Here is a 25201-nt window from a genome sequence, read left to right as displayed (position 1 = left end):
AAATCACAAATCGCTATTCAGTTGCTACAATTCCGCAGGCACTCACACCCGTAAATGGCAAATAAATAGTCTCAAGCTCTCAAATCAGCAATAAAACATTTTTTTGGTTCCGTTTTACCGTATGTCTGTTTCAGTAGCGATATCGTAAAAGCCCATTTTTGTAAGGTGGTGAATTTAAGCCACACTTCAACTTTTCACAGTCAGAATTTGGAAAAAAAGTGTGGCTTATATTTGGGCCAATATGGTAAGTGCTTTGTTCAGCCTTAGCAATATCAATGGGCTATTCGACTATGACTGGCATACGTTCAGGTTTCCCTGTTACAGTTTTGAGTTAATCAGCATATAATCAATCCCTGGTCCTGAAATCCCTAGCTCTGGTTTAATATAATTAACTATAAATTTCCAGCCAGTCATTAGGTAACTGTAGGTAGGCAGTGAGATATAGAATCATAGAAGAGTTGGAAGAGACCACAAGGGCCATCGAGTCCAACCCCCTGCCAAGCAGGAAACACCATCAGAGCACTCCTGACATATGGTTGTCAAGCCTCTGCTTAAAGACCTCCAAAGAAGGAGACTCCACCACACTCCTTGGCAGCAAATTCCACTGTCGAACAGCTCTTACTGTCAGGAAGTTCTTCCTAATGTTTAGGTTAAAGGATAGGAAGCAAGGGGACAAGAATTAATAAATAGACAGTTTTCACAATGGAGGAAAGTGAGTTGTGAGTTATTATAACCATTGATATTATTCATAAATATTCTTGTAAGCAGTTGGGAGCCAAATTTGCAACGATACCAAAATAGTCAAATTTTGATTAATTGATTAATTAAATTATTCATAACTCGGTTTTCATTGTTCACACATTCCCAGAAGGAGGAACAGCACCAGAATACAATACAATATTAAATATTTCATTTAAGTATAACTGAATGTAAAATCAGACTGTATACTAAGAACATAACTACATCAGCCAAGTGAGGGGCACCGACTTAGCCCAAATCTTGCGTTTACCAGATGGCGAAAACTCGAGGAGACGGCAAAGAGCTTTTGTCAGAAAGGATGACTAGGCAACAAAACAGCAAATCAATTTGCGAAATAAACAAGGTGATGCCCGTTGGGGCAACTTATGTTGTTGCAGTTATTTATTTTCTAGCTTTGCATATACATGGGGTTTATGTATGACCAACAATGTAGGAGTGCAATACTAATCAAGTCAACACATAAATGAAAACATCAATTCAGTTTGTGGTGGTGGTGAATAGGGCTAAGAATTAGGATGAAACAAAAATTTTTGGTGTGGGGGGGGTGTTGTTGAGGGAAGTGGAGGTGGGAGAATCAGCCAGTACTGTCATGCCTTTGTATGCCATTGCTGCATTTAGAATATTTTGTGTGCAGTTTTTTGGCCATCTCTTCTCAATAAAGGTGCTGTAGGTACAGAAAAGGGAGCAGAAGAGCGCGAGCAAAATGATCAAGCGATCAGACCACTGGGGAAGTCTAAATTGTTCAAGGGCTTTTGATTCAGGGGGTGAGGACTAGGGGCAGCGATAGAAGTTTATAAAATATAAAATTACTCATGATGTTGAGAAAGCGGATGGAGGCATTGGGTAGACCAGAGAGTGGACTAGAAACAGATTTGATCCAATTTAGCAGAGCTCTGATCTCACTAGGCCTATAATATATCACATATACTTTGGAGAAAATGGAATAGGGTTTTTTGTTGTTGTTCTGGCTTTTAAAAAACTAAAGGGGAAAAGGTTCTTTTTGACGGTAGAAGCAGCAGCAGCAGCAGCAGCAGCTATATAACAGCCCAATGAAGAGGGGAATCAGATAAGAAGCTATGGCTTGAATAACTTCGTGAGGATGTTTTCAAAAAGTACAGAGTGGCTGGGATAAACAACCGCTGTGCAGGAGAGCACAGAGCTGCTAGAGCCTTATCACTGCCAAACACTTTTTGTTTGTGCCTACTTTTCTCCCCCAGGCCCACACCTCCCAAATCTAGCACGGGCACAGAGGCCGCTTGCTCTAGAGACCTGCTCTGGGGTTTTGCTCACGCACGGGCACAGGGAGTGGTCTTTGGAAAGTCTCTGGAAACGTGAGACAAGCCCTGTGCTTTGCCATTCCCTGTTTTCTACTCCCTGGAAATGTCGCCATGCATTTGTAGAATGCAGTTGCACAAACCTGGGGTTTCAATAATAATAATAATAAATTTTATTTATATCCTGCCCTCCCCAGCCGAAGCCGGGCTCAGAGCGGCTAACAACAATAAAAGAAACACAGCGTTCTAAAATCAATTCATTCTAAAATCAATTCAAAATTGATTTAATGGCAACCATTGGGCTAGAGTTCTATGAGGATTACCAAAGGAGGGGGTCAGACTGCTCCTTGGGCAAGGGTGCCCTTTGCACATGATCAGAGGCACTGATCCATGTTACCACCACGTCAAATATTCCAGGGCTTAGCCTGAGGACTGAGGACAGGCGAGATGCCAGAAGGAGCATAGAACGCATGGGCCTTGAATTTCAGTTCCCCTCGTATAAAGTTAGCAATAAATGTTGGAAATGCAAAGAAAAAGAGGGAACATTTTATCATATGTGGTGGGAATGTAAAAAGGTGAATATATAATGAGATGAAAAAAATGTTGAAATATACATTTATTAAGAAACCAGAAGCATTTTTACTTGGCATTGTAGGAGATGATATAAACAGAAAGGATTGTAAGTTGTTTTTATATGCAATGACGGCAGCAAGAATATTATTGGCACAAAAATGGAAGCAAGAAGAATTACCGACAAAAGAAGAATGGAGGATGAAATTGATGGACTATGCAGAATTTGATAAACTAACTGGAAGAATTCGAAACCTGTGGGACCAGAGATTCACAGAAGACTGGTGTAAATTTACGGACTATTTGAAAAGTAATTGTGATGACCAGATTACGTTTGTAGGTTTGCAAGAAGTTTTGTGAGGTAAATTATTTGAATTATTGCAAAAATGGTTAAAGAGGTGGATTGTGAGTTAAGATAATTAAAGGCAATAGGAATTTAAGAAATGCAGAAGAAATGATAAAAATGGTGGATCATCAGAGGTGCTGATGGAAGTTCAAAAAGTTTGTATAAGATGTGCAGTTCTGTGGAATGTATAATAATTGGTATGTTGAAATTAATAAAAATATATATGTAAAAAGAATTTCATTATTTTTTAATAATATTTTTATTAGGGTTTTTACATAAAGAGAAAAAACAAAAAAAAGAAAATACAAAAATACAAAAGGACAAGAACAACAACACAGAAAAAACAAATAAAAACAATTCCATTTTCATGACTATTCCTTGCATTTACTTATTTCCCAGACTTCCCCACACCTCCCCTCACTGTATTCCAATTCAAATATTTAATCAGCAAATTCCTTCCCTCTATCTTAACTTAGTCTTTATCTTAATATCTTAATGTGTCCTAATCTTTTCTTAATATCTTAATATATTTGACCTTTTAATTTTACACCTTTTAACCTTCGAATTTTCCATACTCCTTCACCACTTATTGCTAATAGCCTTTTAACCTCAATCTGAAATTAATAAAAAGTATATATGTAAAAAGAATTTCAGTTCCCCTCTGTGTAATGGCGGTAGAGATACACCCTTATTCCGGCAGTGCATCCTCAAAGGAGGAGGATTTCAGGAGAAACATCCAGGGAGGCTGATCCCTGACTTCTCAGCCTCTGCTCAGTTGCTGCTTTTGCTGCTGCTGCTGCTGCTGCCGCCACACAGTAGAGCCCACCCTTTATCTGCAGCCTCCAGCCGGGAGCAAGGCAAGGGGTAAGCAGCTCTGACAACCAGATGCAGATTCGCAGAGCAGGTGGAAGGACACTTTTGGCGGGGAGACTCTCCTTCAGCCGTGCAAGCATGGAGAGAGGCTGGAGACACGCCGCTGCCCTCTGCGTCCTGGTTCTCTGGGCCTCCGGCTCGTCTCACAAGGGGCTTGGAAACCTGGGCGCCAGCTTCGACAGCAAAGGTACCAATGCTTGAAGATAGGGCTGGCCACCTGGGCCCTGTCAAAGTGCGGGTGGGGGGGTCAAAGGGGATAAGAGAGCAATTGCCAAGGTGGGGAGCTGGGGGACAAGGAGTGAAGAAAATTCAAAGAGAAGCTAAGAAACTGCCTGTGAATGTACTGTGTGTGCCCAACATGCAACTGGTCAGACAGAGCAGTGGCGTAGCGTGGGGGGTGCAGGGGGGGGCAGCCGCACCGGGTGCAACATCTGGGGGTTAGGGTTAGGGGGCGCAAATCCACGGGTTAGGGGCGCAAATTACTTGCCTTGCCCCGGGTGCTGACAACCCACGCTACGCCACTGAGACAGAGTCTCTTTGCAGTACAGTGGTACATCAGGTTACATACGCTTCAGGTTACATACGCTTCAGCTTACACACTCTGCTAACCCAGAAATAGTGCTTCAGGTTAAGAACTTTGCTTCAGGATAAGAACAGAAATCGGGCTCTGGCGGCGCAGCAGCAGCAGGAGGCACCATTAGCTAAAGTGGTGCTTCAGGTTAAGAACAGTTTCAGGTTAAGAACGGACCTCCGGAACGAACTAAGTACTTAACCTGAGGTACCACTGTACTCTGGATTGCACCATATGGCGGTGGCACAATAATAATAAAATATGAGGCAACCTCCGCAAGTTTGATCTGATCTGATCTTGCCTAGTTTGTGTACTTCATCGGCTCCTCACGGTTCTCGTGTAAACTTTCGCTCTCTCTCCCTGGGCTTTATGTACGATGAAACACTGTTCTCAGCCGCATTGAAAGCAGAAATTTTGCAGCTTGGCAGACATTGCTCCTTTAAAGAAAAAAGGACATCTGAGGGGTTTAACTCGTGGAGCAGGTTCTTGTAAGGCCAGGTGGATTCTTCTTGTAAATTTGAAGTCTCTCGGCTTAAAAAGAAAGGAAGAAAAAGGATCCATCCTTTAACTGTGGACACCAGTGTTGGGGTAACCTAGAAGGGGAACAGGTTGAGGCAAACCGGGGGGCTGAGAATTATTGGGTCTATTTCTGTTGAAGGTAGGAGGTGGCCGATTCAGAGGTCAATGAAATAAGGCACCAATAAAACATCCCCAAAGTTTGAGGTTCTAAAGCTGCAATATGTTTGTTTTCCTGTGGGAAAAAATATGTTTGTGGACAACCCTTTGTGCAGTCCTGGCCACACATCCCTCGCAAGTAGACCTGAGGGTGTATTAACAAAGCAGATGCAAAATTTCAGAGTGCACAATTTCCAATGTGGCAATTTTGACATCCCTGTTCCCCTCAGACAGCAGAAGTTCAGTAGTTAAAGCTCACAGGGTGAAGAAATACATTGTTGTTTCCTGACTTCACCCATGTAGTCATTAGATTTGTAAGCCCAGAAGTTAGACGTGTGGGATTTAGGATGGCGGCAGGTGCTCTCTTGGAAAGTTGCAGACCCATCTACCCAAGTGGGAAAAGTAGAAAAATAAAATGTGAAATGCAGATTTGCTTCCATTGGGAAGATTGTAATATGTGAGCAAGAAACTACTTTGACCCTGTTATTGTTATTGTTATTTTCTGGTGGGATTCCACATCCATAATGTGTGTATTCCTACTTTGTTTAAATATTACTTGCCTAAATATTAAGATACTTGGTAATGAATGGCTGCTCTGTAGACTATAAAACACATGTGATTTAACAAGTCTGCCTGTGCGTGGCTTGTTTGCCTAGGGGAGTCCGATATAGTTTGTTCAGTTTACTTAAGGACAATTTAACGCCTGCTCATTATTTTATGACTGCAGCATCTAGTGAGAACTCGCCATAAAAAAATGAGTTTTTTTGTGTGGTTCTTATTTGACTTGTGTCAAATTAAGGAAGCTTTGATTCTATCCCAGACCCCTGTTCAGTTTTGAGCTGCAAATTGTCAAGTGCAGAAGAATCAAGTCATGTACCATTGGGTGGGGGTCAGTCCTTCTGCTTAAGACAGTTTCCAATCCTATGCCTAAATCGAACAAGAGGAAATTTACCTGTTGCCTCCATTTTTGAATGCAACTTTTCAGCAAGGGAAGCGTATGAGTGCAAAGGGCATTTGCTTGCCTGGGCTTTTACATCCAAGCCCTACCCAGATAGCTCAGTCCGTAGAGCGTGAGACTCTTAATCTCAGGGCTGCGGGTTCAAGCTCCACACTGGGCAAAAGATTCCTGCATTGCAGCGGGTTGGGCTAGATGACCCTTGTGGTCTCTCCTATGAATCTATAAGCTGTATTGCTGTAAGGCAAAACAACAACACCCCTCCCCACAAGGTCCAGAGGCAGATTCTAGAACCCCAAGGGTTCTAGACTCTACTGATTTTGGAAGTTCTTCCTGATGTCTAATCTAAAACCTCCCAGCCAGCTACAGCTTGTCCTCTCCTTCTCTTCAGCTAATACGGTTTCTTTTGATCTGGGCTAAACCTATTCTGTTTTTACAGCTTTGTGCATTTTCCACATTCAGGGACACACCAATCTCTACATTATTGGGATAAGCAAGCAGCCATCCCACGTCTTGTAGTTTCAGCAGAAGCAGATTTCATTTGCTTTTGTCCTCCCATTCCTGCAGCCTCCATTTCGATAACAAAAGAAGTGCAAACCTAGCCAACAACTTAACAACTGCTGTTCTCTGTTGTTCACAGTTTCCCAAGGGGTGCTGTTTCTGTAGTGCGGAAAACGGGGGATGGAGGAATAGGAGAAATAAGGAATTCTATTAACGCTGCTTCTGTTGCTCATCTTGAATCACACACCACCCCCATTTTGCCCAGCCCAGCCCTTGTCTCCACGTGGCTAACTAAAAACCATTGGTCTGACCCCAATGGGTGAGGCTAAGGATTCCTGGCAGACCCATATAAAAAGTGGGTGGGTGGGAGAAACAAATGGCTGCCCCCTCCTCTTTCCTGTACTTTCTCCCGCGGCCTAGACTCTACTGGGACTGAGGGTGTGCAGCCAGCTCTTATCTCGGGGAAACAGATGCCAGAAGGAGGTGGCTGGAAGACTTCTGTGTTTGTGTGTAACGTAAGGAAGAGAGCTGGGTCATAAAATACATAGCTGCCGATCATGTGACTTTGCATATGACAGTTTGTACTGTTTCCCTTAAAACAACAACAACAATCCAACAAAATCTGGATTCCATGGCGGTAATGAAGTTGCTTTCATTACCAGAAGCCTATCTGAAGGCATTTAAAGTAAGAAGAGTAAAGACAAGAATATATTTGAGAGTACATAGAGTGCTGTTCCTTTGCTGCTGCTGCTGTTAATTTATTCATTTATTACTGTATTTCATGCATTTGTAAGCCCTTTTCTCTGCAAAAAGGGCATGGAATAAAGACAGCATGAAACGGCTGGGCAAGATTAAGAAAGGAATTGAAAACGGGATTTCTGTGCAGAAAATGCAGAAGGTTGCTGGGACCAGAATTCAGCTTCCTAAAGTTCAAATGTTCCATTATGAGCAGCATGTGGCTGTCACTAAACGGAACCTCATTTCTGTGAGCCCCAGGTGATGCTTAGCTAAAGATGGTAGGATAATATTGTACGAGAAAGTTCCCCTGCCCCTCCTACCCTTTCTTGGCTGCAACTTTTGAGGGGTGGAAGAACTTGGAGCAGAACAGCAACTCGTCATTCATCTCCTTGAACAAAAAAATTGTAGAATCACAGGAAGGAGACAGAGGAAGGTGGCAGGCCAAGATGTTCTTCATCCCTCGTTTGGGTCTGAGAACCTCCTCAGATTTCCATTTTTTCATTAATATTTTTTTTTAATAGCCTACATCTATGTTTCATATATGAAAGTTAAAAACAGTATGACAACCTGTAGTAACCCCCCCCCCCCACAAAACTCCACACTGATAAAGGAACTGTACACCCAGGAATATTGCTTAGAAACCTCCCCCCCCCCCCAAGTAGTTAGACATCAGATATGGATTAATTCCACTCTCACAAAATGTATTAGGTTGCTTTTACATTTTAAAGCTGTTTTAAGAAGCTTTATGGAGAGGTGACCCACAAAATGGAAGAAACAAACAAAACGAAATCAATGGTCACAAGGGATCCTACAGAATTTCAATTTTAAAAGCAAACAAGGTTCTAGTCCTTTAGGTCAGGGATGGGCGCTCCCTCTGCGCTTCGGAGGCTTCGCGTTGCTATCGCTGAAGCCAAGGAGCCTGCATTCGCTCCATAGGACGCACACACATTTCCCCTTAATTTTTGGAGGGGGAAAAGTGCGTCCTATAGAGTGAAAAATACAGTATGTTTTTATATATGTTGGAAGACGCCCAGAGTAGCTGGGGCAACCCAGTCAGATGGATGGGATGTTGTTGTTGTTGTTGAATAGGACGTCCCTATTTTCTTCGGAGAAATGTTGGAGGGTATTTGGTAACCTTATGCCTGTCTGTCTGCTTTGCACCTAGCTGCGTATCTGTTGACGGAGGACCGTTCGGACCTCAAGTGTTTCACCCAGCAGCTGGAAGACCTGGCCTGCTTCTGGGAGACATTTGTACCCCCGAAGGAGCAAGACAACCAGAGCGTGTACAGCTTTGGATACAAATATGAGTAAGTGTGTGTATAAGCCGCACCAGAGCCAGCCAGTCTCAGAGGCTCAGCCTGATCTAGTCTACAGATCCTCTAAGAGCCTGAGGATGTTATGGGGGTTTCACCTAAGACTTTCTGCATTGTTTTCATTTTATGTTATATTTATATAGTGCCTTACCTCTTAGGCACTCAAAGCAGCAGCGTATATAGAATCATAGAGAGTTGGAAGGGACCCCAGGGTCATCTAGTCCAACCCCCTGCAATGCAGGGATCTCAGCTAAAGCATCCATGACAGACAGCCGTCCAACCAAGCTCTGCTTAAAAACCTCCAAGGAAGGAGAGTCCGACATAATCATTAGTAACAAATAGTTCCAACATATGAGAGTATGCAGAATTAACTACACAATATATTTCAGGGACATTCAGGCTTAACATATTTTATCTTATTAAAATTTATCCTTATTAATTATTATGAAAAATATATAAAAAAGGAGAAGCTAGTATTACAGTTTCGGTGCTAACAAGATGCCAAGGGAAGCTATACTTATATCGACAATCTGAAAACCTGGTCTGGTTTTTCATTCTTGTTACTGTACTATTGCAAAACCTAATACATAGCTTCCGTTTATTTTCGAAGGCTTCTTTGTATTTTGATGCATCTGTACACGATACAGGTTTCCTTTTTGCAATATCTCTGACCTTTCCTAAATCTAGGATGCGTTACTCCCAAATTCTTCCCTCCCACATCTCTCTTCTGTTTTGAAGGACTCCTGGGAGATGCATCAAAGTGGTGTTAGCGGATCGTGCCTGTGTAAAATATATACAGAAGTGCCAAAATAGGAAAGAGTCGGGTCAGAATGAGGGTCGTACCTGTAGAATTAGTCAAATAGGTTTCTGTATCCCAAAAGTCCCCGGAGCTTGTATTTTACCCTCACATTCCCCAGATGTTAGAAAACTGATTTTTATGTTGCATAAAACAATAGATCTTGAAATGTACTAAAGGATTCTGACAGTAAGTGCTGTTTGACAGTGGAATGGACTCTCTCGGAAGCTGGTGGACTATCGTTCCTTGGAGGTTTTTAAGCAATGGTTGGAGGGCCACCTGTTACAGATGCTTCAGTTGAGATTCCTGCATTTCAGGGATTTGGACTCGGGGTCCCTTCCAGCCTTTCAGTTCTATGATTCTATGATAAACTACCCAGGACAGGATGGGGTTGTGCAGGGTTGTTAAGGCAGCAGAGAGCATTATTGGCTGCCCATTCTCCACCTTAGAGCAGATTTATGCCACAAGGTGCCATAGGAAGGCACTGGACATAGTAAAAGATCCATCGCATCCTGGTCACTGTCTCTTCGAGCTCTTGCCATCGAGACGGAGATACAGGACGATGAAGACAAGAACGAGCCGTCTTAAGAACAGCTTCTTCTCCAGAGCGATCTCGGCCCTGAATGGGAAGCCCGGACTTTGAAAGTCATCTAATCTCCCTTGCTGTATTATACTGTATTGTTTAATTAGTGTTTTTATGGAGCAGTCAAGTAATTTCGTTGTCCCCGAAGGGGGCAATGACAATAAAGATATTATATTATTATTATTATTATTATTATTATTATTATTATTATTATTATTGTTAACATGCCTAAGATTGCTCTGTGAGTGTAACTACTCTGCGTGCAATTATCTTGAGTGGGCTCCTTTGGAAACATGGGAAGTAGAAAGAGGAGGCTGAGGTGGTGGAGGAGAGAGAATGGGCAGAGAAGAAAGGGCACAGGAATAGGAGCTGCTGAAACGAGGAAGGTTGACGTTCACATATTGATTTGTGAGAGACACATCGTCTCTCTACTTCACGAAGAAGTTGTATGCCTCAAAGGTAACGTGATGAGGAGGCCATTCAAAGGATGGATGAACCAAAACAACTTTAATGCAAGTGCTTTATGGAGAAGAAAGCCAGTTCCACAGCAGGCTGCTTCTTCAAATGTAGAACAGGAACTCATGTGCCTGAGAGCTGACTTGTATGGCAGGCCAGGAGAGCCAATACAGTACAGTTCAGTATGTAAAATTTAGTCTTATGCTGACTAGCGTTGACAATGATCTTTACAGGTCAAAACTGCCCTAAGGGACGTTGGCCTTGACCTCAAGAGCCCCCCCCCCTAAATTCCCATCTTCTTCCTTCAACCCTACTGGGCACAATGCTTGCAACAGAAGCTGCTTCCCAAACTTTAAATAATAATACAGTATTTTCCACCTGCTTTCATTCAGGGATGACGACTCTTTGAAATTGTGTAACTTGACTGTGGAGTACACACCCCGGAATACAACGCGATACACTTGCTTCTTTCCGAGGCAAGATGTTTCAGCCTTTTCCCCTCTTGAGATCAAGGTCTTTGATGGGCGCTCCCCCAAGAGCACTCTGTACAACAGAACGATCTTTGTGGAAAAGCTACGTAAGTTCCCAATGCGGGGGGAGATGGGCCTTGCAAGAAATGACCTCCAAGTCTTCCTAGAGTGGGTGGGTAGGTGGGAACCTGGAAGCAAGAAGAATGTAGATCAGGATCATAGATTCATAGATCCTGAGGATTGTCTAGTAGCTAAACCCCCTTGCAATGCAGAAATATGTAGTGGTCCCTTACGGGGATCAAACCTGCAACCATGGCGGTAGAACTCTGGGTTATTTGCTATAGGTCAGCAAAGGTTTCTGACTCCCAGTGGATTAACGATCGCAGCAGCGAAACGATCCCTTTCCACCTGAATTAGGCTATCAAAACGAAGGAAGCGCAAGAGGAATAGACTTTTGTGCAACAGAACGGTGAGCTCAGTTCTGTAAGGAAAAGAAAACAAGTTTAGAATGTGCTCAGAGACACCCTAACCCACACCACACATTTAAACCAATTTAACAGCTGTGACTTCCCTCAAAGAATCCTGGGAACTATAGAATGCTAAGGGTGCTTAGAGACGTCCCACAGAGCTTCATTTCTCAAAATGCTCAACAAACCGCAGCACTTCCTCCCCACTAGTATAATCCAGGTTCCTGAGTCTAGGGAAGACTTGTGTTTGTGTGGGGAGGACTAGCAATGTTTTGGACTACAAGCCCCATTAGCCCCAGCCTGCTTGGCCAAAGGTCAAGGGTGATGAGAGTTGTATTATAACAACGTCTCCTGGGTACCAAGTTGGTGAAGGCTACCTTATCTATACCTTTACTACAACAGAGGCAGAAACCGGAGAGGTGAAGCTTTCTGACCTCCATTCTAAAACCTGTTCAATTCCTATATATTTTACAGCTGTTAAAGTCACAGAAACATTGTTCAGAGGGAGTCCTAGTGGTCAGTACTTTTTTCTGGGGCTTAAGGGCGCTTAGAGTGCTTTTCTTTTAAATGTGCTTGTGCACATTTGCTCACAAGATCACACTGAGTTCAGTGGAGCTTATCTAGGGTTGCCATGTGTCCTCTTTTTCCAGGACATGCCCTCTTTTTCAGGGGTAAAATTTCTGCCCAGGTGGATTTTTTTAAAATTAGCCAAAATGTCTCTGGCTATACTTTCTGGATGAGACATAGACATAACTGGTGGTTGAAGACTTGCTTCTCTTCTCGTGCCCACCCCCACCCCATAGCGATAGATCACAGCTTCTATAGCCTACATACAGTAGGGGTATTTAAAATGAGAGTCGTTATAGTGTGCTCTTTTTTGCTATTCAAAATATGGTAACCCTAAGCTTACTCCCAAATAAACATAGCCTGTAGTGCCCAGCCAGTAGATCAGCTGCACTCTCTGTGACCATAAACTACTTAGGGGTTTTTTTGGGCGGGGGTAGGAACAGAGGCTAGCAGTGCAGTCAACTGGAGGAGGCAAGATAACATGAGTTTGCACTAGATAGGAAAGAGGGAGCAGTTGATGTAGGCTTGGCCAAGCCAGTAGGCTTGGTCTTTGCTGAAGATTGTCACGACAGGACTCCCACCTGCCACCAGGTGAAACAAGATGGAAGCCCCGAACAAAAGAGAACCCAAACTTTTATTAGCTGCTAATTCCCATGTTACACCCCCTCCCCACACTACATCACTAATACATCATGGTTACATCATGAAAGGGGAGGTCTGGTGGCAGTAATCTGAGCATCCTGGACCCTGCCCCATGGTTCCCCTTGCCCTCCACCAAACACCCATCAACTGTAACAAAAGAGATATTTACATTTCCCTGTTTCCAGCCAAGTTAATCACACCCTTTTGTCTTCATCTGGGTTTGTTATTTCTGGAATGGCTACCTGCTTGGCACTCAGGTATCAGGATGCCAGGAATTATCACTCAGGCAGAGGGGCTGCTGAGTAGCTGAGCTCACACATCTATATGAATTTCTGAAGTTTTCCCAGTGAGGCAGTACATAGGTACATTTATCAGAGGATTGTTACATTTGGTATTGTGCAGCAGAGGCCCTTTGAGTAGATAGGAAGAAACTGTGATGAAATGTTTTGTGGGGACAAATCACAAAAGTCACAACAGTGATTGTGCTGATTTTCGTAGTGGGCTGCATGTGCATGATATCTGCTGGAGGGGCAACCCCCAACCAACCTATACATAAATTCCTGCAACAGTGTAAAAAGAAAGAAAGAAAGACCTCTGTTCTGTCGCCACTGGGCTGTTCTCACATCCTGCTCCTTTCCTCTTCCAGTTTTCCTGGACCCCCCCTCTAACCTGGCAGTGCAGCTGTTGGGGCCTCCGGGACAGCTGAATGTGAGCTGGCAGCCTCCCATTCAATACATGGACAATAGCATCCGCTATGAGATGGCCATCTTCCATAAGGGTAGCATAGTCCAGCGGGTAAGTCGCTTTTGTCCTTTGTTATGTTGTAAACAAAAATCTGCCTTTTCCCCCCTTATGGGGTATCCAAGAGCTCATATAGAGTCCTTACATACGTTCCCTATTGGTAGGAGAAAATATCAGAGGCCAACTAGAGAATATTGAGAAGCAAAGCAGCTAGTAAGCCTGATCCTTATTGATCTGTTGCAGAGGAGGAGGAACCCAAAACAAAAGTGTGCCTGCCCTTATATACACATTTTAAATTCCCTCCCTGGAATCCAAGACCTCCCCCAGAAACATCATACATACATCACAAAAGGGGTGTAGCTCAAGACCACCCCCCCCCCAGATACGTCCTACCTACATCACAGAAAGGGCGGTCTACAGCAGAAATCTTGATTGCGTTGTTTACCTCCTGTCTGCCAGGTTATCTGTTAATGCTTACTTGATTGGATACCCTGAGGAACCTGCCAGTCTTTTGTAATGATAAATACTTAGTTCCTGAGCCAGGTCACAGGCTGACACCCTATTCATATCTTAAATGTGCCCTTAAGACAGGATTTGTGAAGGAAAAGACAATGGGGAGGCTTTTCCATTTTCCTTTGACCTTGCAGAGAAAACATTTGGTCAGTTTGGGAATCAAAAACGGCTTCAGGTCGGTCTTCCTGTGCTGATCTATGTACGTGCTTGGTTGGTACACTTATGAACATCTAACATACCGTATTTTTCGCTCTATAGGACGCACCGGACCATAGGAGGGGGAGAACAGGGGGAATTTTTTTTTTCTTGTTCTCCCCCTCTAAAACAAGGTGCGTTCTGTGCGTTCAAGGTGCGTTCACCCGAAGCCTCCGGAGCCCAGCTGGAGTTCCCGCTGGGCTCCGGAGGCTTTGGGTTCCTTTTGACCTGCTCTTTGGGGCTGGTGGGGGGAAGCGCTGCTTTCCGCCACCGCCAGCCCCAAAGACCAAGTCGAGGAGCAGCGCAGAGGTGGCACGCCGCCTTCCCGCTGCCCCCCAAGCTTGTGGGGCTGGCAGTGGGGGGAAGCACTGCTTTCCCCCACTGCCAGTCTCAAAACCAGGTCGGGGAGCAGCGCGAAGGTATATCTGAGACCTCAAAATTCCTATCACAGTTACCTGGCTTTCGAAGCTCCCTCCTTCCCTCCCTCTGACCTCTGCTTTCCCCCCTTCTGCCTTCAGGTGGAGATTTCCAATGGGCAGACATATTACCTCCGGAATCTCAAAGGAGGAACCCGCTACACGTTGGCTGTGCGGGCCAAGCCAAACGGAGTCAGCTTTGATGGCTTCTGGAGTGGATGGTCGCAGACAGCGTCGGCGATGATACCCAGCGGTAAGTGGTCTTCAGGCAATTTTGGCCGCAGCCATGGTGCAGGGCCGGTTGAAAATAGTCACTTAATTAGCATGGAGCGATGCTCATAAAACCACGAGAAGCTGAGAACCCCGAATCAGGGAGAAATTTAGACCACTTTGGAAACTGGTCTAAATCTCTCCTGGAAATTTATGTTATTAAAATTGTAAAAAATGAAACAGACGTAGGGTTGCCGTATTTTGAAGCGCAAAAAAGAGGATGCTATGACGACTCATTTTAAATACTCTGACTATATGTAGGCTACAGAACAGGCATCCCCAACCTTTGGCCCTCCAGATGTTTTGGACTACAATTCCCATCATCCCTGACCACTGGTCCTGTTCGCTAGGAATCATGGGAGTTGTAGGCCAAAACATCTGGAGGGCCAAAGGTTGGGGATGCCTGCTATAGAAGCTGTGATATATCGCTGAGGGGGGCAGGAGAAGAGAAAAGGAAAGCAAGTCTTCAACCACTGGTTATGTCTATGTCTTATCCAGAAAGGATAGCCAGAAACATTTTGGCAAATATAAAAAATCCACCCAGACAGAAATTTTTCCCCTGAAGAAGAGGACGTGTCCTGGAAAAAGAAGACACATGGCAACCCTATCAAGAGTGCCCCTCCAGTCTCACTTCCACCCTGCTTGTGAGAGCCTTGCAGGGCTTTGAATGGGCAATGATGTGCACGCACGCACACACACACACTCCACCAACTCGCCATAGTATTTCATAAGGTAAAGGTAAAGGGACCCCTGACCATTAAGTCCAGTTGTGACCGACTCTGGGGTTGCGGCGCTCATCTCGCTTTATTGGCCGAGGGAGCCGGTGTACAGCTTCCGGGTCATGTGGCCAGCATGACGAAGCCGCTTCTGGCCAACCAGAGCAGCGCACAGAAACGCTGTTTACCTTCCCACCGGAGCAGTACCTATTTATCTACTTGAACTTGGATGTGCTTTCAAACTGCTAGGTTGGCAGGAGCAGGGACCGAGTAACGGGAGCTCATCCTGTCGCGGGGATTCAAACTTCCGACCTTCTGATCGGCAAGTCCTAGGCTCTGTGGTTTAACCTACAGTGCCACCCGCGTCCCAGTATTTCATAGTTAGGGTTAAATTGAAGATCATAAACTATTGGTGCTGCTTGTCATTTTGCTAGACTCTGCTTGTACTTATATTTACCCCATATTCTTAGTAAATTTGCTATGACGTTATCCTTGTTTAAACTGGGTTCCAATATTTCATTAATAAAACTTGTAGATTAAATTGTCTTAAGAATGGTTCAGTTTTATGCCCAAGTCATCTCTAGATTGTGTATCCATTCTTTTAGCCATTTAAAGGCATTGGCAATATAAATATAAATTGGAAATGATATGCCACCCTTTTTTCTTGTCCAGCAATACAACCAACCTATTTAATTAATTCTTGGCTGCTTCCTGTTCCATATAAATTGCACAACTAGGCTTTGCCACATTTTAAAGTAAGATTCATTTACTCATCTTGCCAAAGCCTGAAAAATGGCATTTAATTGGGGCAAGATTATAATTTTAGCCATGTGGTCAAATCAATATGTTTAAGCTATTCTGCTTTGGAACTTCTTTTCTTATATAATCTTCCCAAAATTATCTTCATAGAAATGCTTTCACTTTTTCTTAATATTATATAAATATAACACAGATCTCATACTTACTCATTGGTGATCTAATTTAGTTCTTTTTTTAAACATCACTTTGTATATGTAAATATATATTGATTATTTCTGTTTTGTCCTTGTTAATTTTAAGGCAAACAAGAAGACCAATATTGAAAAAAGAATCTTCTCCAGCTACAGATAGAATTTACAATCTCTATTATTGTTTAGGCATTGCTGTGAAGACAGTTACATAACAGCTATTTTTCTGTGTGCAGTTCCTTTGTTTGCTGCATCTATTACCACACCAATGTTTCTTATGCTTCTTAAAGGTTCCAAATGGAAAACAAATAATGAAAACGACAGGACATATGTGTCTTTTCCCAGTACTCAGAATGAATTTGATATTTGGTCATCAACCTCTATCCTTGCAGTTGGGCTGTTATTAATAATGTTAATCAAAGTAAATATTTTTTCCTCTAAAGTAAGCTTTTAATGTTTTAAAAAAGAAAATACCGTTATGTTATCGAAAGCTTTTTCTGCATCAAAACCATTAATAAAGGCTGTGATTTTACTTTCTTTACATGCATAATTGTGTTTATATTTTTCCATACATTATCCTTCAAATATCAGTTGGATATAGACCCCGTTAATCTCCTATTCATTTCTCATCTGTTATTTGTTCTCATTTTTGCAATCTTTCATATTTCCCATTCTTCCCTCAAAATAGATTTTTCTTCCAGTCTATTGCCATTTATTTCTGCATTTCCTCCTGTTTGCCTTTTGGAGTCTCTGTTTCTCGCTTTTGATATACAAAATGCTTTATCTTTTTAATATCATCCATTCTCAAAACACGTTTTTCATGCTTAACAACAAAAAACATCCAAAAGTATGGCCCTTTAATCCAGATGCTAATATTTCACTTTCTGCTTCACAATCAATATTGCATTTTACTTTGGGCGTCAAACATTGCACCTTAAACAAGAATTATAATTTACCCACCACCAGTTATTACATTCAGCAGGATAGCAGCTATGAGAGTTTTACCTAATAGCTGCTTTTGTACAATGAAAAATAATTCAGTTATACATACAATAGCAGATACTACCCAGAAAGTGCAGCACTATTTCACTATAAGCTCAGCCACAGATATTGCAGCATGTAGTTTAGCAATTTAGTACTTGCCAGTGAGAGAAATATAACTACTAAACATACCTGGGATAGCTCAGTAGAGCATAAGACTCAAAAGAGGCTTTATAGTGGTACCTCAGGTTACATACGCTTCAGGTTACATACGCTTCAGGTTACAGACTCTGCTAACCCAGAAATAGTGCTTCAGGTTAAGAACTTTGCTTCAGGATGAGAACAGAAATCGTGCTCCGGTGGCGCAGCGGCAGCAGGAGGCCCCATTAGCTAAAGTTCTTCAGGTTAAGAACAGTTTCAGGTTAATAACGGACCTCCGGAACGAATTAAGTACTTAACCTGAGGTACCACTGTATTAGTTAACAGCTCCACAGGATTTAGTTCATCAGAAGGTCCAGTATTATTTTATTAGAAAAGCAGAACTTCAGCAATTTGACAATACTAAGTTCCCTTGTTGTTAATGCTCCTATTTCTAATCCAGGACTAGGTAATCTTTGGCCCTCCAATTGGTGATCTCTGTCCATTGACCATGCTGGCCAGGACTGATGAAGCTGGAATCTACCTACATCTGGAGGGCCACAGGGTCCCCACTAGCTTCCTCTTCCATCCACCTTTTTCTACTTTCTTTGAGCAGTCTGTTTACTTTTTTCAGTTATTTGGTTTAATCAGTAGCAACCCTATATGGTGGGGGTGGATTCACCCTCCCCAAACCGGTGCCACTGCAACTTACCTGGACAGGCAGGACATGGTTGTGATGAGGTCAGGGCTGCATGGTTTGCTGGTGTGCCCATGCAAACTCTATTGTCACCCTGCCATGCCCCAGCTCATTCATCTACAGTGACCCTGACATCAGGCTGAGAGGTTCCATCATACCACAGGGACCTAATGTTGATAGAGCTCATTTTTCTCCACCTTCAGTCCCCAGTGTCTTCCACAAGCTACATCTGCAGCCTCTCCTTTGCTGTCTTCAAATGCCATCACCAAGCACAAACTTGACACCATTGCCGCATTGTTATGGAGGGTGGGGTGGAAGCCTCCCTCAGTTGTTGTGGTTTCTTGCCCTTCCAACTCCCGGCTGGAGCAATAGCTTACCTTGCTCACAGGTGGTTGCTGAAGGCAGGTGCAGCTCATAGTGCTTTGACAATTCTCACTGCACTACCTCTCCAGATAATATTTTCTAATCTTCATTATCTGGGCCAGGAATGGAGGGGTGGCCATAGAATGGTGGGAGACTTAGTGGTCAAGAAGAATACATGTTAGAGCGCTCAGTTGACTAGATGATGTGATGTAATGACCACAGTTGGCCTACTCAGGAGATTTCAACATGGTTTTCTGGCCTTGTATATCCTCTGAAGTATTTAACAGTCATGATTCACTATCTACCAGGACATCTGAAAAGAACCAGGTAGTAAGCTGAAATCCAGGCAAGAGCATATCACTGGTTCATCCTACCATGCCCACTGCCAGAAGTATGTGCTTTCTCCATGTAGTGACTATGTAACAGAAGGTTGTTTGAAGGAGACTTGGGTGCCAACCAAAGGGTTTTTATGAAGTGCCTCTCGCTAGGCTAACCTGTTCTTCTGACTTGCAGAACTGGACCCCCTCATCCTGACGCTGTCTGTCGTTCTGGCGCTGATCGTTCTGCTGTTGGCTTTCCTCACCCTGATGTTTAACCGAAGGTAATGCCCAGTTCGTTTATTTTCCAACCCTCCTACCCACCAAAGGGTGGGTGGCCTTCTTGAGTACCGGGACCTTGGCCATCAGGTCTGGAGGAACTGTAAGAGCATTTTTAATCGCAGCAGTTAGAGCCATCAGGAAATGCCCTAAATTGAGGAGTGGGACACCTGTGGCCCTCTCAGTGTTGCTGAACCACAATCAACACCACCGCTGACCATTGGCCAAAGTAACTGGGGCTGATGGGAGTTGAAACATCTGGAAGGCTACAGGTGTCCCATCCCTGCCCTAGTTAGTTTTCATTACTAAGGTCAGTGCTTTTTTTCTTTTTAAAAATGTTTAGGGGTGCTCTCATTTTCCTACTCATATTGAAATTCTGCCCCTCAATGAGGCCAAACTCAGATTCACAAAATGTTTAGGGGTATGTGTACCCCCAGAAAAAAGCACTGACTAAGGCAGGGGTTGTCAGCCTGGTCCCTACCACCTACTAGTGGGCGTTTCAGGATTCTATGTGGGCGGTAGGGGGTTCTACGGCACAAGCTGAATCCTCCTTCCATCGAGCTCTGGTAGGCGGTAAGGAAACTTTACCATCAAGAAAGATGCATTAGTGAGTGGTAGGTGTAAAAAGGTTGACTACCCCTGACTGGCAGAATCCGAGACCAGGGAGAAGAGTCGGTGGAAGAAGACTGGAAAAAATTCAGAGTATATTTACAGAAATATTGCAAAATTAATGAATGTTAGAAGACTGCTGGAATGAAGTTATATGGTTTTAGCAGAAACATTATAAGGAATTAAGTGAAAACTGATTGGCAATGGGCCAAAGTGGAAAATTTAAAGTTAGATTGTGTTAAGATTAATTATAGAACAAAAAATTTGAGAAAGATGGAAAGGATTTGCTGAAATAGCTATGAACTAGAATACAAAAAAGGGAGGTGTGAGGAGGTCGATGAAACAAGTAAATGAAAAGTAAGGATATGGAAACATTGGATGTGTTTTTAATTTTTTCTGTTCTTTTTGTTGCTTTAATGCACTGTTTTTTTCTGTTTTTCTTTTTACTTTTGATGTATTGATTGTTAAATTTTTAAATGTTTTTTGTTGTCTTTCTTTTTCTCTTTCCCCCCCTGTAATTATTAAACTTCTTATAAATATTATTATAAAAAGAAAAAGAAAAAAAAGGTTGACTACCCCTGGACTAAGGTAGTGATGGAGTGCGAATGACTTTTAACACTTGTGATTGTTATGCACATTCTTACTAAAGTCTGTTCTCGCCTATTATCTTCCACCAGATTTTTGAAGAAGAAGATCTGGCCTGCAATCCCCACCCCAGAGAGTGAATTCAAGGACCTCTTCACTATTTACAAGGGGAACTTCCAGGTATTACACTGGCTGTAGTTCCTTGTCTTCATATGGCTTCTCCCTCGGCTTCCTGTATTATGCTGTTGCAAAGCCTGGGGTGCTGAGGGTCCTGTGTTTTGTCAACTGCTTTGCAGTTGTTGTTTTTACAATTGATTTGTGTATACCGTATTTTTTGCTCTATAAGACTCACTTTTTCCCTCCTAAAAAGTAAAGGGAAGTGTGTGTGTGCATCTTATGGAGCGAATGCAGGCTGCGCAGCTATCCCAGAAGCCAGAACAGCAAGAGGGATTGCTGCACAGCGATCCCTCTTACTGTTCTGGCTTCTGGGATAACTGCGCGAAGCCTCTTCAGGGCAGGGGGAGTGTTCCTCCCGCTGCCCTGAAGAGGCTTTGTGTTGCATTTGCTGAAGCCAGAACAGCAAGAGGGATCGCTGCGCAGCAATCCCTCTTGCTGTTCTGGCTTCTGGGATTCAAAATTTTTTTTTCTTGTTTTCCACCTCCAAAAACTAGGTCGTCTTATGGTCTGGGTGCATCTTATATTACGAAAAATACGGTGAATTTTATGAAACTAGTACCGTATTTTTCGCTCTATAAGACGCACCAGACCGTAAGACGTACCTAGCTTTTGGAGGAGGAAAACAAGGAAAAAATATTCTGAATCCCAGAAGCCAGAGCAGCCAGAGGGAGCACTGCGCAGCGATCCCTCTTGCTATTCAGGCTTCAGCGATAGGTGCGCAGCCTGCATTCACTCCATAAGACGCACACACATTTCCCCTAACTTTTTAGGAGGGGGAAAAGTGTGTCTTATAGAGCGAAAAATACGGTAAATAAAAGGAGTGTAAAGAAGAGAGAAATATATAGTGTCTGAATAGAGGATTAAAGGGAGCCAGGTGTGGCCTTCCCCACCTCCCACCCCTTGATGCTGATATTCCCCCTTTCTTTACAGCTATGGCTGGGGCATCAGAGCACCTACCTGTGGTGGAGCCAGAACTCTCCTTACCTGGAGGAGCAGCCTTTTCTGGTGGAAATCCTGTCTGAATGTGATGTCCGCAAGGTGGATGGCCCCCCCGTTCCTCCGCTCCTTCCCCCCAAGGCACGTGGCGTGGGGGAACCCCCTCGCAACCCAGAAGTCTCCCAAGATGATTACCTGATACTGGATGAAGACTTGGTGCCCTGCTGTTTAGGAGGGGATGCTTCCCTGCTCTTGCTGGCCAGCAACAGCAGCGAGGGCACAGATCCGGTCCTCGACGCAGGAGTAGGGACGCCAGACAACAGCCAGGCCTCTTCCAGCTTCGAGTACACTGTGTTTGACCCCAGCTCAAAGAGTCTGTCCCCGCAACATCGCCACATCGAGCCGCAGCTCAAGAGCAGTTACCAGATGGTGTCTGACTCTGGGATCTCCGCCGACTATAGCCTTGTGGAGTCCAACGCTGGCCAGATGAGCTTATACACCAACCTCTGTGATGGAGGGCCGCAGCCGTTCCTGCCCACCTACATTGTGTGCTCGTAGCAGCAGTGATCAGCAGGAGAACTGAGGCAGCGAGATGCTATCCCAGGAGGCTGGCACCTCCCACTTCCTTCCTGGTTCTAGCAAAACGCCAGGGGAAGCTAGTGGAAACAGCTATGGGGCCTCCAAAGCTCCAGTTGGGCCCAAGGAGGAAGAGAGGTTTGCAAAATGCACGGAAAGGTGATGAAGGACGTAAGAAGGACTGTGCTGGATCAGGCCCATCTGGTCCAGCATCCTGTTCTCACAGTGGCCAACTGGATGCATCAACGGGAAACCATTGAGCAGAACATGAAGCAGAACATGAGCACCACAACACTCTCCCGTCCCCTGGTTTCCAGCAACTGGTGTTCAGAAGCATTTCTCCCAACTGTGGAGATAGCGCATAGCCATCCTGGCTAATAGCCCTTGAGAGCCCTCTCCGCCATGAATTCGCCGGATCCCCTTTTTAAAAAAGCCGTCCTATTTTGAATGGGGAAGGGGCAGGAGGCCACGAAAGAGACTTGCTGCTCCCACAACAACCCTTTGAAGCAGTCCTTTCTAACATTAAATGTGCCGTGGCATCTTTCTTTCATTTGTACTCACCCCCAGGCAAGTGCGTTCTACAAGGCTGTGGATCGGGGACTTGGCCAAAAGCACACCTAGAGTTCTGGGGTGGCACAGCAGGTTTGCAAGTAGCAGCGCAGGCTTAAGGCTTGAGGTGTTTTGTGGGCACTCGCTTGCTAGCCAGGTAGCTAACTTTCTCCCACTCCACACTCTTCTGGTGAAACTCCTTCCCCTCTGACCCTTCTCTGTCCTTTTAACTACCAAGCTTTTCGGCCAGACATATTTGCCCATTATACTATGTGCTCAATTATTGCAAAAATATTTTTGTCCAAATGTCAGCGTTGGGACTGATGTCTTTTGGGAGTTGAGGGGGTACGACATGGAAGAGTGTGTGGAATGAAGGAGTATCATTTCTGCTACAGTGCACTGTGTGGTCTTTGCTTACCTTCCTGTAAAATGGGCAGGGCTTTTTTTTTTCTTTTTCCAGCTGGAGCTCAGTCCTGGCACCTCTCAGGTGGGCGCCATTGCCATTATAAGAGAATGAGGGAGGTGTTCCCAGTGAGTCCCTGCACCTCTTTTTCTAGAAAAATAACACTGAAAATGGGGATTGACAAAACTAGACAAACAAAATACCAATTGAAATGTTAAAGGGGGCTGTCTTTCCATTTCGGCTTGAATAAGCACAGTAACCCAAAAACTCAAAGAGAATTGCATGGCTATTCTGCCAGCTGTTTACTGCCATAGGGTTTGCATGTGGGGCACAGAAAGGTGTGGGGATTGTACATGCCCTGTTTAGAATACTACTGTTATTTTCCCATATGTACTCTGGTAACGGGTTTCCTTGTGTCTGAACTATCCTTCAAAGGCACAGATCAGCATCAGGTGCTGGGACTGGTGCTGGGAGGACTGTATAATATCTGAACTCTCACAGGTATGGTCACAAAGATTTTGTAATTATCCTCTTGAATTTGTATATCAAAACAGAAACTGGATATATTTTTATATACTTTATATACTCCAAAGTGCTTTTTTTAAATAAAAATAAAAATATAAAAACAATGTTTTTGCTCATTCTGACTCCCTTGTCCTTGTTGGAAAGAAGATGATATCTTAACATTTGCCCAAATGTTTTCCCCATTCCCTTCTCTTCTTTCCTTTGTTGCCTAGAACTACTTTTCCCATTTCACGAGCACCAAATCAGACCTCCGAGTTAGGAGGATACAGGTGTGGGGGTGTGGAGTACTGAGGTGCTCCTGAAAAAGACTCCAGCTAGCCTAGAAGGAAGGGACACGGGTGGCGCTGTGGGTTAAACTACAGAGCCTAGGACTTGCCGATCAGAAGGTCGGCGGTTCGAATCCCCACGACAGGGTGAGCTCCCATTGCTTGGTCCCTGCTCCTGCCAGCCTAGCAGTTCGAAAGCATGTCAAACTACAAGTAGATAAATAGGTACCGCTCCGGCGAAAAGGTAAATGGTGTTTCCGTGTGCTGCTCTTGTTTGCCAGAAGCGGCTTAGTCATGCTGGCCACGTGACCCGGAAGCTGTATGCCGGCTCCCTCGGCCAATAAAGCGCCGCAACCCCAGAGTCGGCCATGACTGGACCTAATGGTCAGCGGTCCCTTTACCTTTACAGCCTGGAAGGGCTTAACAGGGTAGAGCAAGAGAAGGGAAAGGCCATTTTCCATCCCCTCTGAAAACATCCCGTTGTCCTACAGATCACTGACAGTTCCACTGATGTTAGTCATACTCAGAATAGACTCAAGTTTCCTCAACTCGTTGGTTTCAATGGGTCTACTCAGCACATACCCTAGTTGGATATCACCCACTGGGTTCAATAGGATTTGCTCCCGTGTGTGTATAGGATTGCAACAAAAAAACCCCCTGGGTTTGGGGGCTAACTACAAGCCCTGAAGCTAAATAAAGAATTTGCCAAATAACAAGAAGTTTTTGAAGAAGGTGGAGCTTCTGATTTTCCCCATTCTCCTATTCCCGAAACTTCCCTGTGTAGGATTTTTACCCTTGTAGAAAACCTGTTAGGAGATGAGAGAGCAATCAGGGGTTTAGACCAGGCAGGCATGAAGGCAGCTGCTTGTCAACACTCAAGAAAAACGTTATGCCCAACCCTCACGCCCTCTGAAAAGAGCCCACCAGCACAGCAGGCCCAGCCCTGGCCTTGCTGCTGTGATAGGGCTTATCAGTATGGCAGCAAGCACCTCTGTAACCGTTATCAGGGACGCAGCTTGCAAAAAGTGGCAGGAGACCAACCCACCGCTTGCTGATGTTGGGCAAGCTCCAGAACAGAACCAGCATAGGCCCTTGTTTCTGGGAGAGGGGAGGCCCTTTCCCTGAGATGCTTTTGGGGGGCGCATTGCAATGGTCCCCTGTGGCTCTGCTTTGTGCTGGTTCATGAGTCACGTCCAAACAGGCAGCTTAAGCCCAGCTGTGGTCTGTTGCAGCTCAGGCCTCACCTTCCAATAAGGTTTCCCTGGCCACCCCAATATTTTGCCGGAACTGCCTTTAGAACCGCAGGCCCTTTGAGAAAAGAAAATGGCTTGAATCCAATGGTCTGTTGAGGAAGTGGAACACACCGCAGGCTGCATGTTGTTTCTGGGAAAGCTATGGGGCTGCATCTGGTGAAGAGGGGTGTGAAACCTCCAACAGTCCCCCTTC

The 25201-nt window shown here is 44.3% G+C and overlaps 1 protein-coding gene and 1 long non-coding RNA gene across 2 annotated transcripts in view; one reads left to right on the top strand and one right to left on the bottom strand.

Moving 5' to 3' along the window:
- Positions 1-25201, bottom strand: part of LOC310667991 — a 160484-nt gene that overhangs the window by 110589 nt on the left and 24694 nt on the right. The window lies entirely within an intron of this gene.
- EPOR (erythropoietin receptor) lies at positions 3645-23590 on the top strand. Its single transcript, XM_083420242.1, has 8 exons — positions 3645-4009; positions 8428-8569; positions 10803-10987; positions 13203-13351; positions 14524-14674; positions 19047-19134; positions 20416-20503; positions 21431-23590. The coding sequence occupies exons 1-8, from the start codon at positions 3835-3837 to the stop codon at positions 21992-21994; spliced, it is 1542 nt and encodes a 513-aa protein (XP_083276368.1). The 5' UTR covers positions 3645-3834; the 3' UTR covers positions 21995-23590.

The sequence above is a fragment of the Podarcis tiliguerta genome (assembly GCF_965153285.1).
Source record: "Podarcis tiliguerta genome assembly, chromosome: 17".
Classification (NCBI taxonomy): domain Eukaryota; kingdom Metazoa; phylum Chordata; class Lepidosauria; order Squamata; family Lacertidae; genus Podarcis; species Podarcis tiliguerta.
The sequence above is the reverse complement of the archived record's forward strand: the minus strand, read 5'-3'. Positions and strand labels throughout refer to the sequence as shown.

What these genes read in the sequence shown, in the direction of transcription:
- EPOR (XM_083420242.1), top strand. Translation starts at nt 3,835, where the DNA reads ATGCAGATTCGCAGAGCAGGTGGAAGGACACTTTTGGCGGGGAGACTC. An exon ending in GATCTTTGTGGAAAAGCTAC is followed by an intron (nt 10,988 to 13,202) that starts GTAAGTTCCCAA and finishes TTCCTCTTCCAG; the next exon opens with TTTTCCTGGACCCCCCCTCT. An exon ending in ACCCTGATGTTTAACCGAAG is followed by an intron (nt 19,135 to 20,415) that starts GTAATGCCCAGT and finishes ATCTTCCACCAG; the next exon opens with ATTTTTGAAGAAGAAGATCT.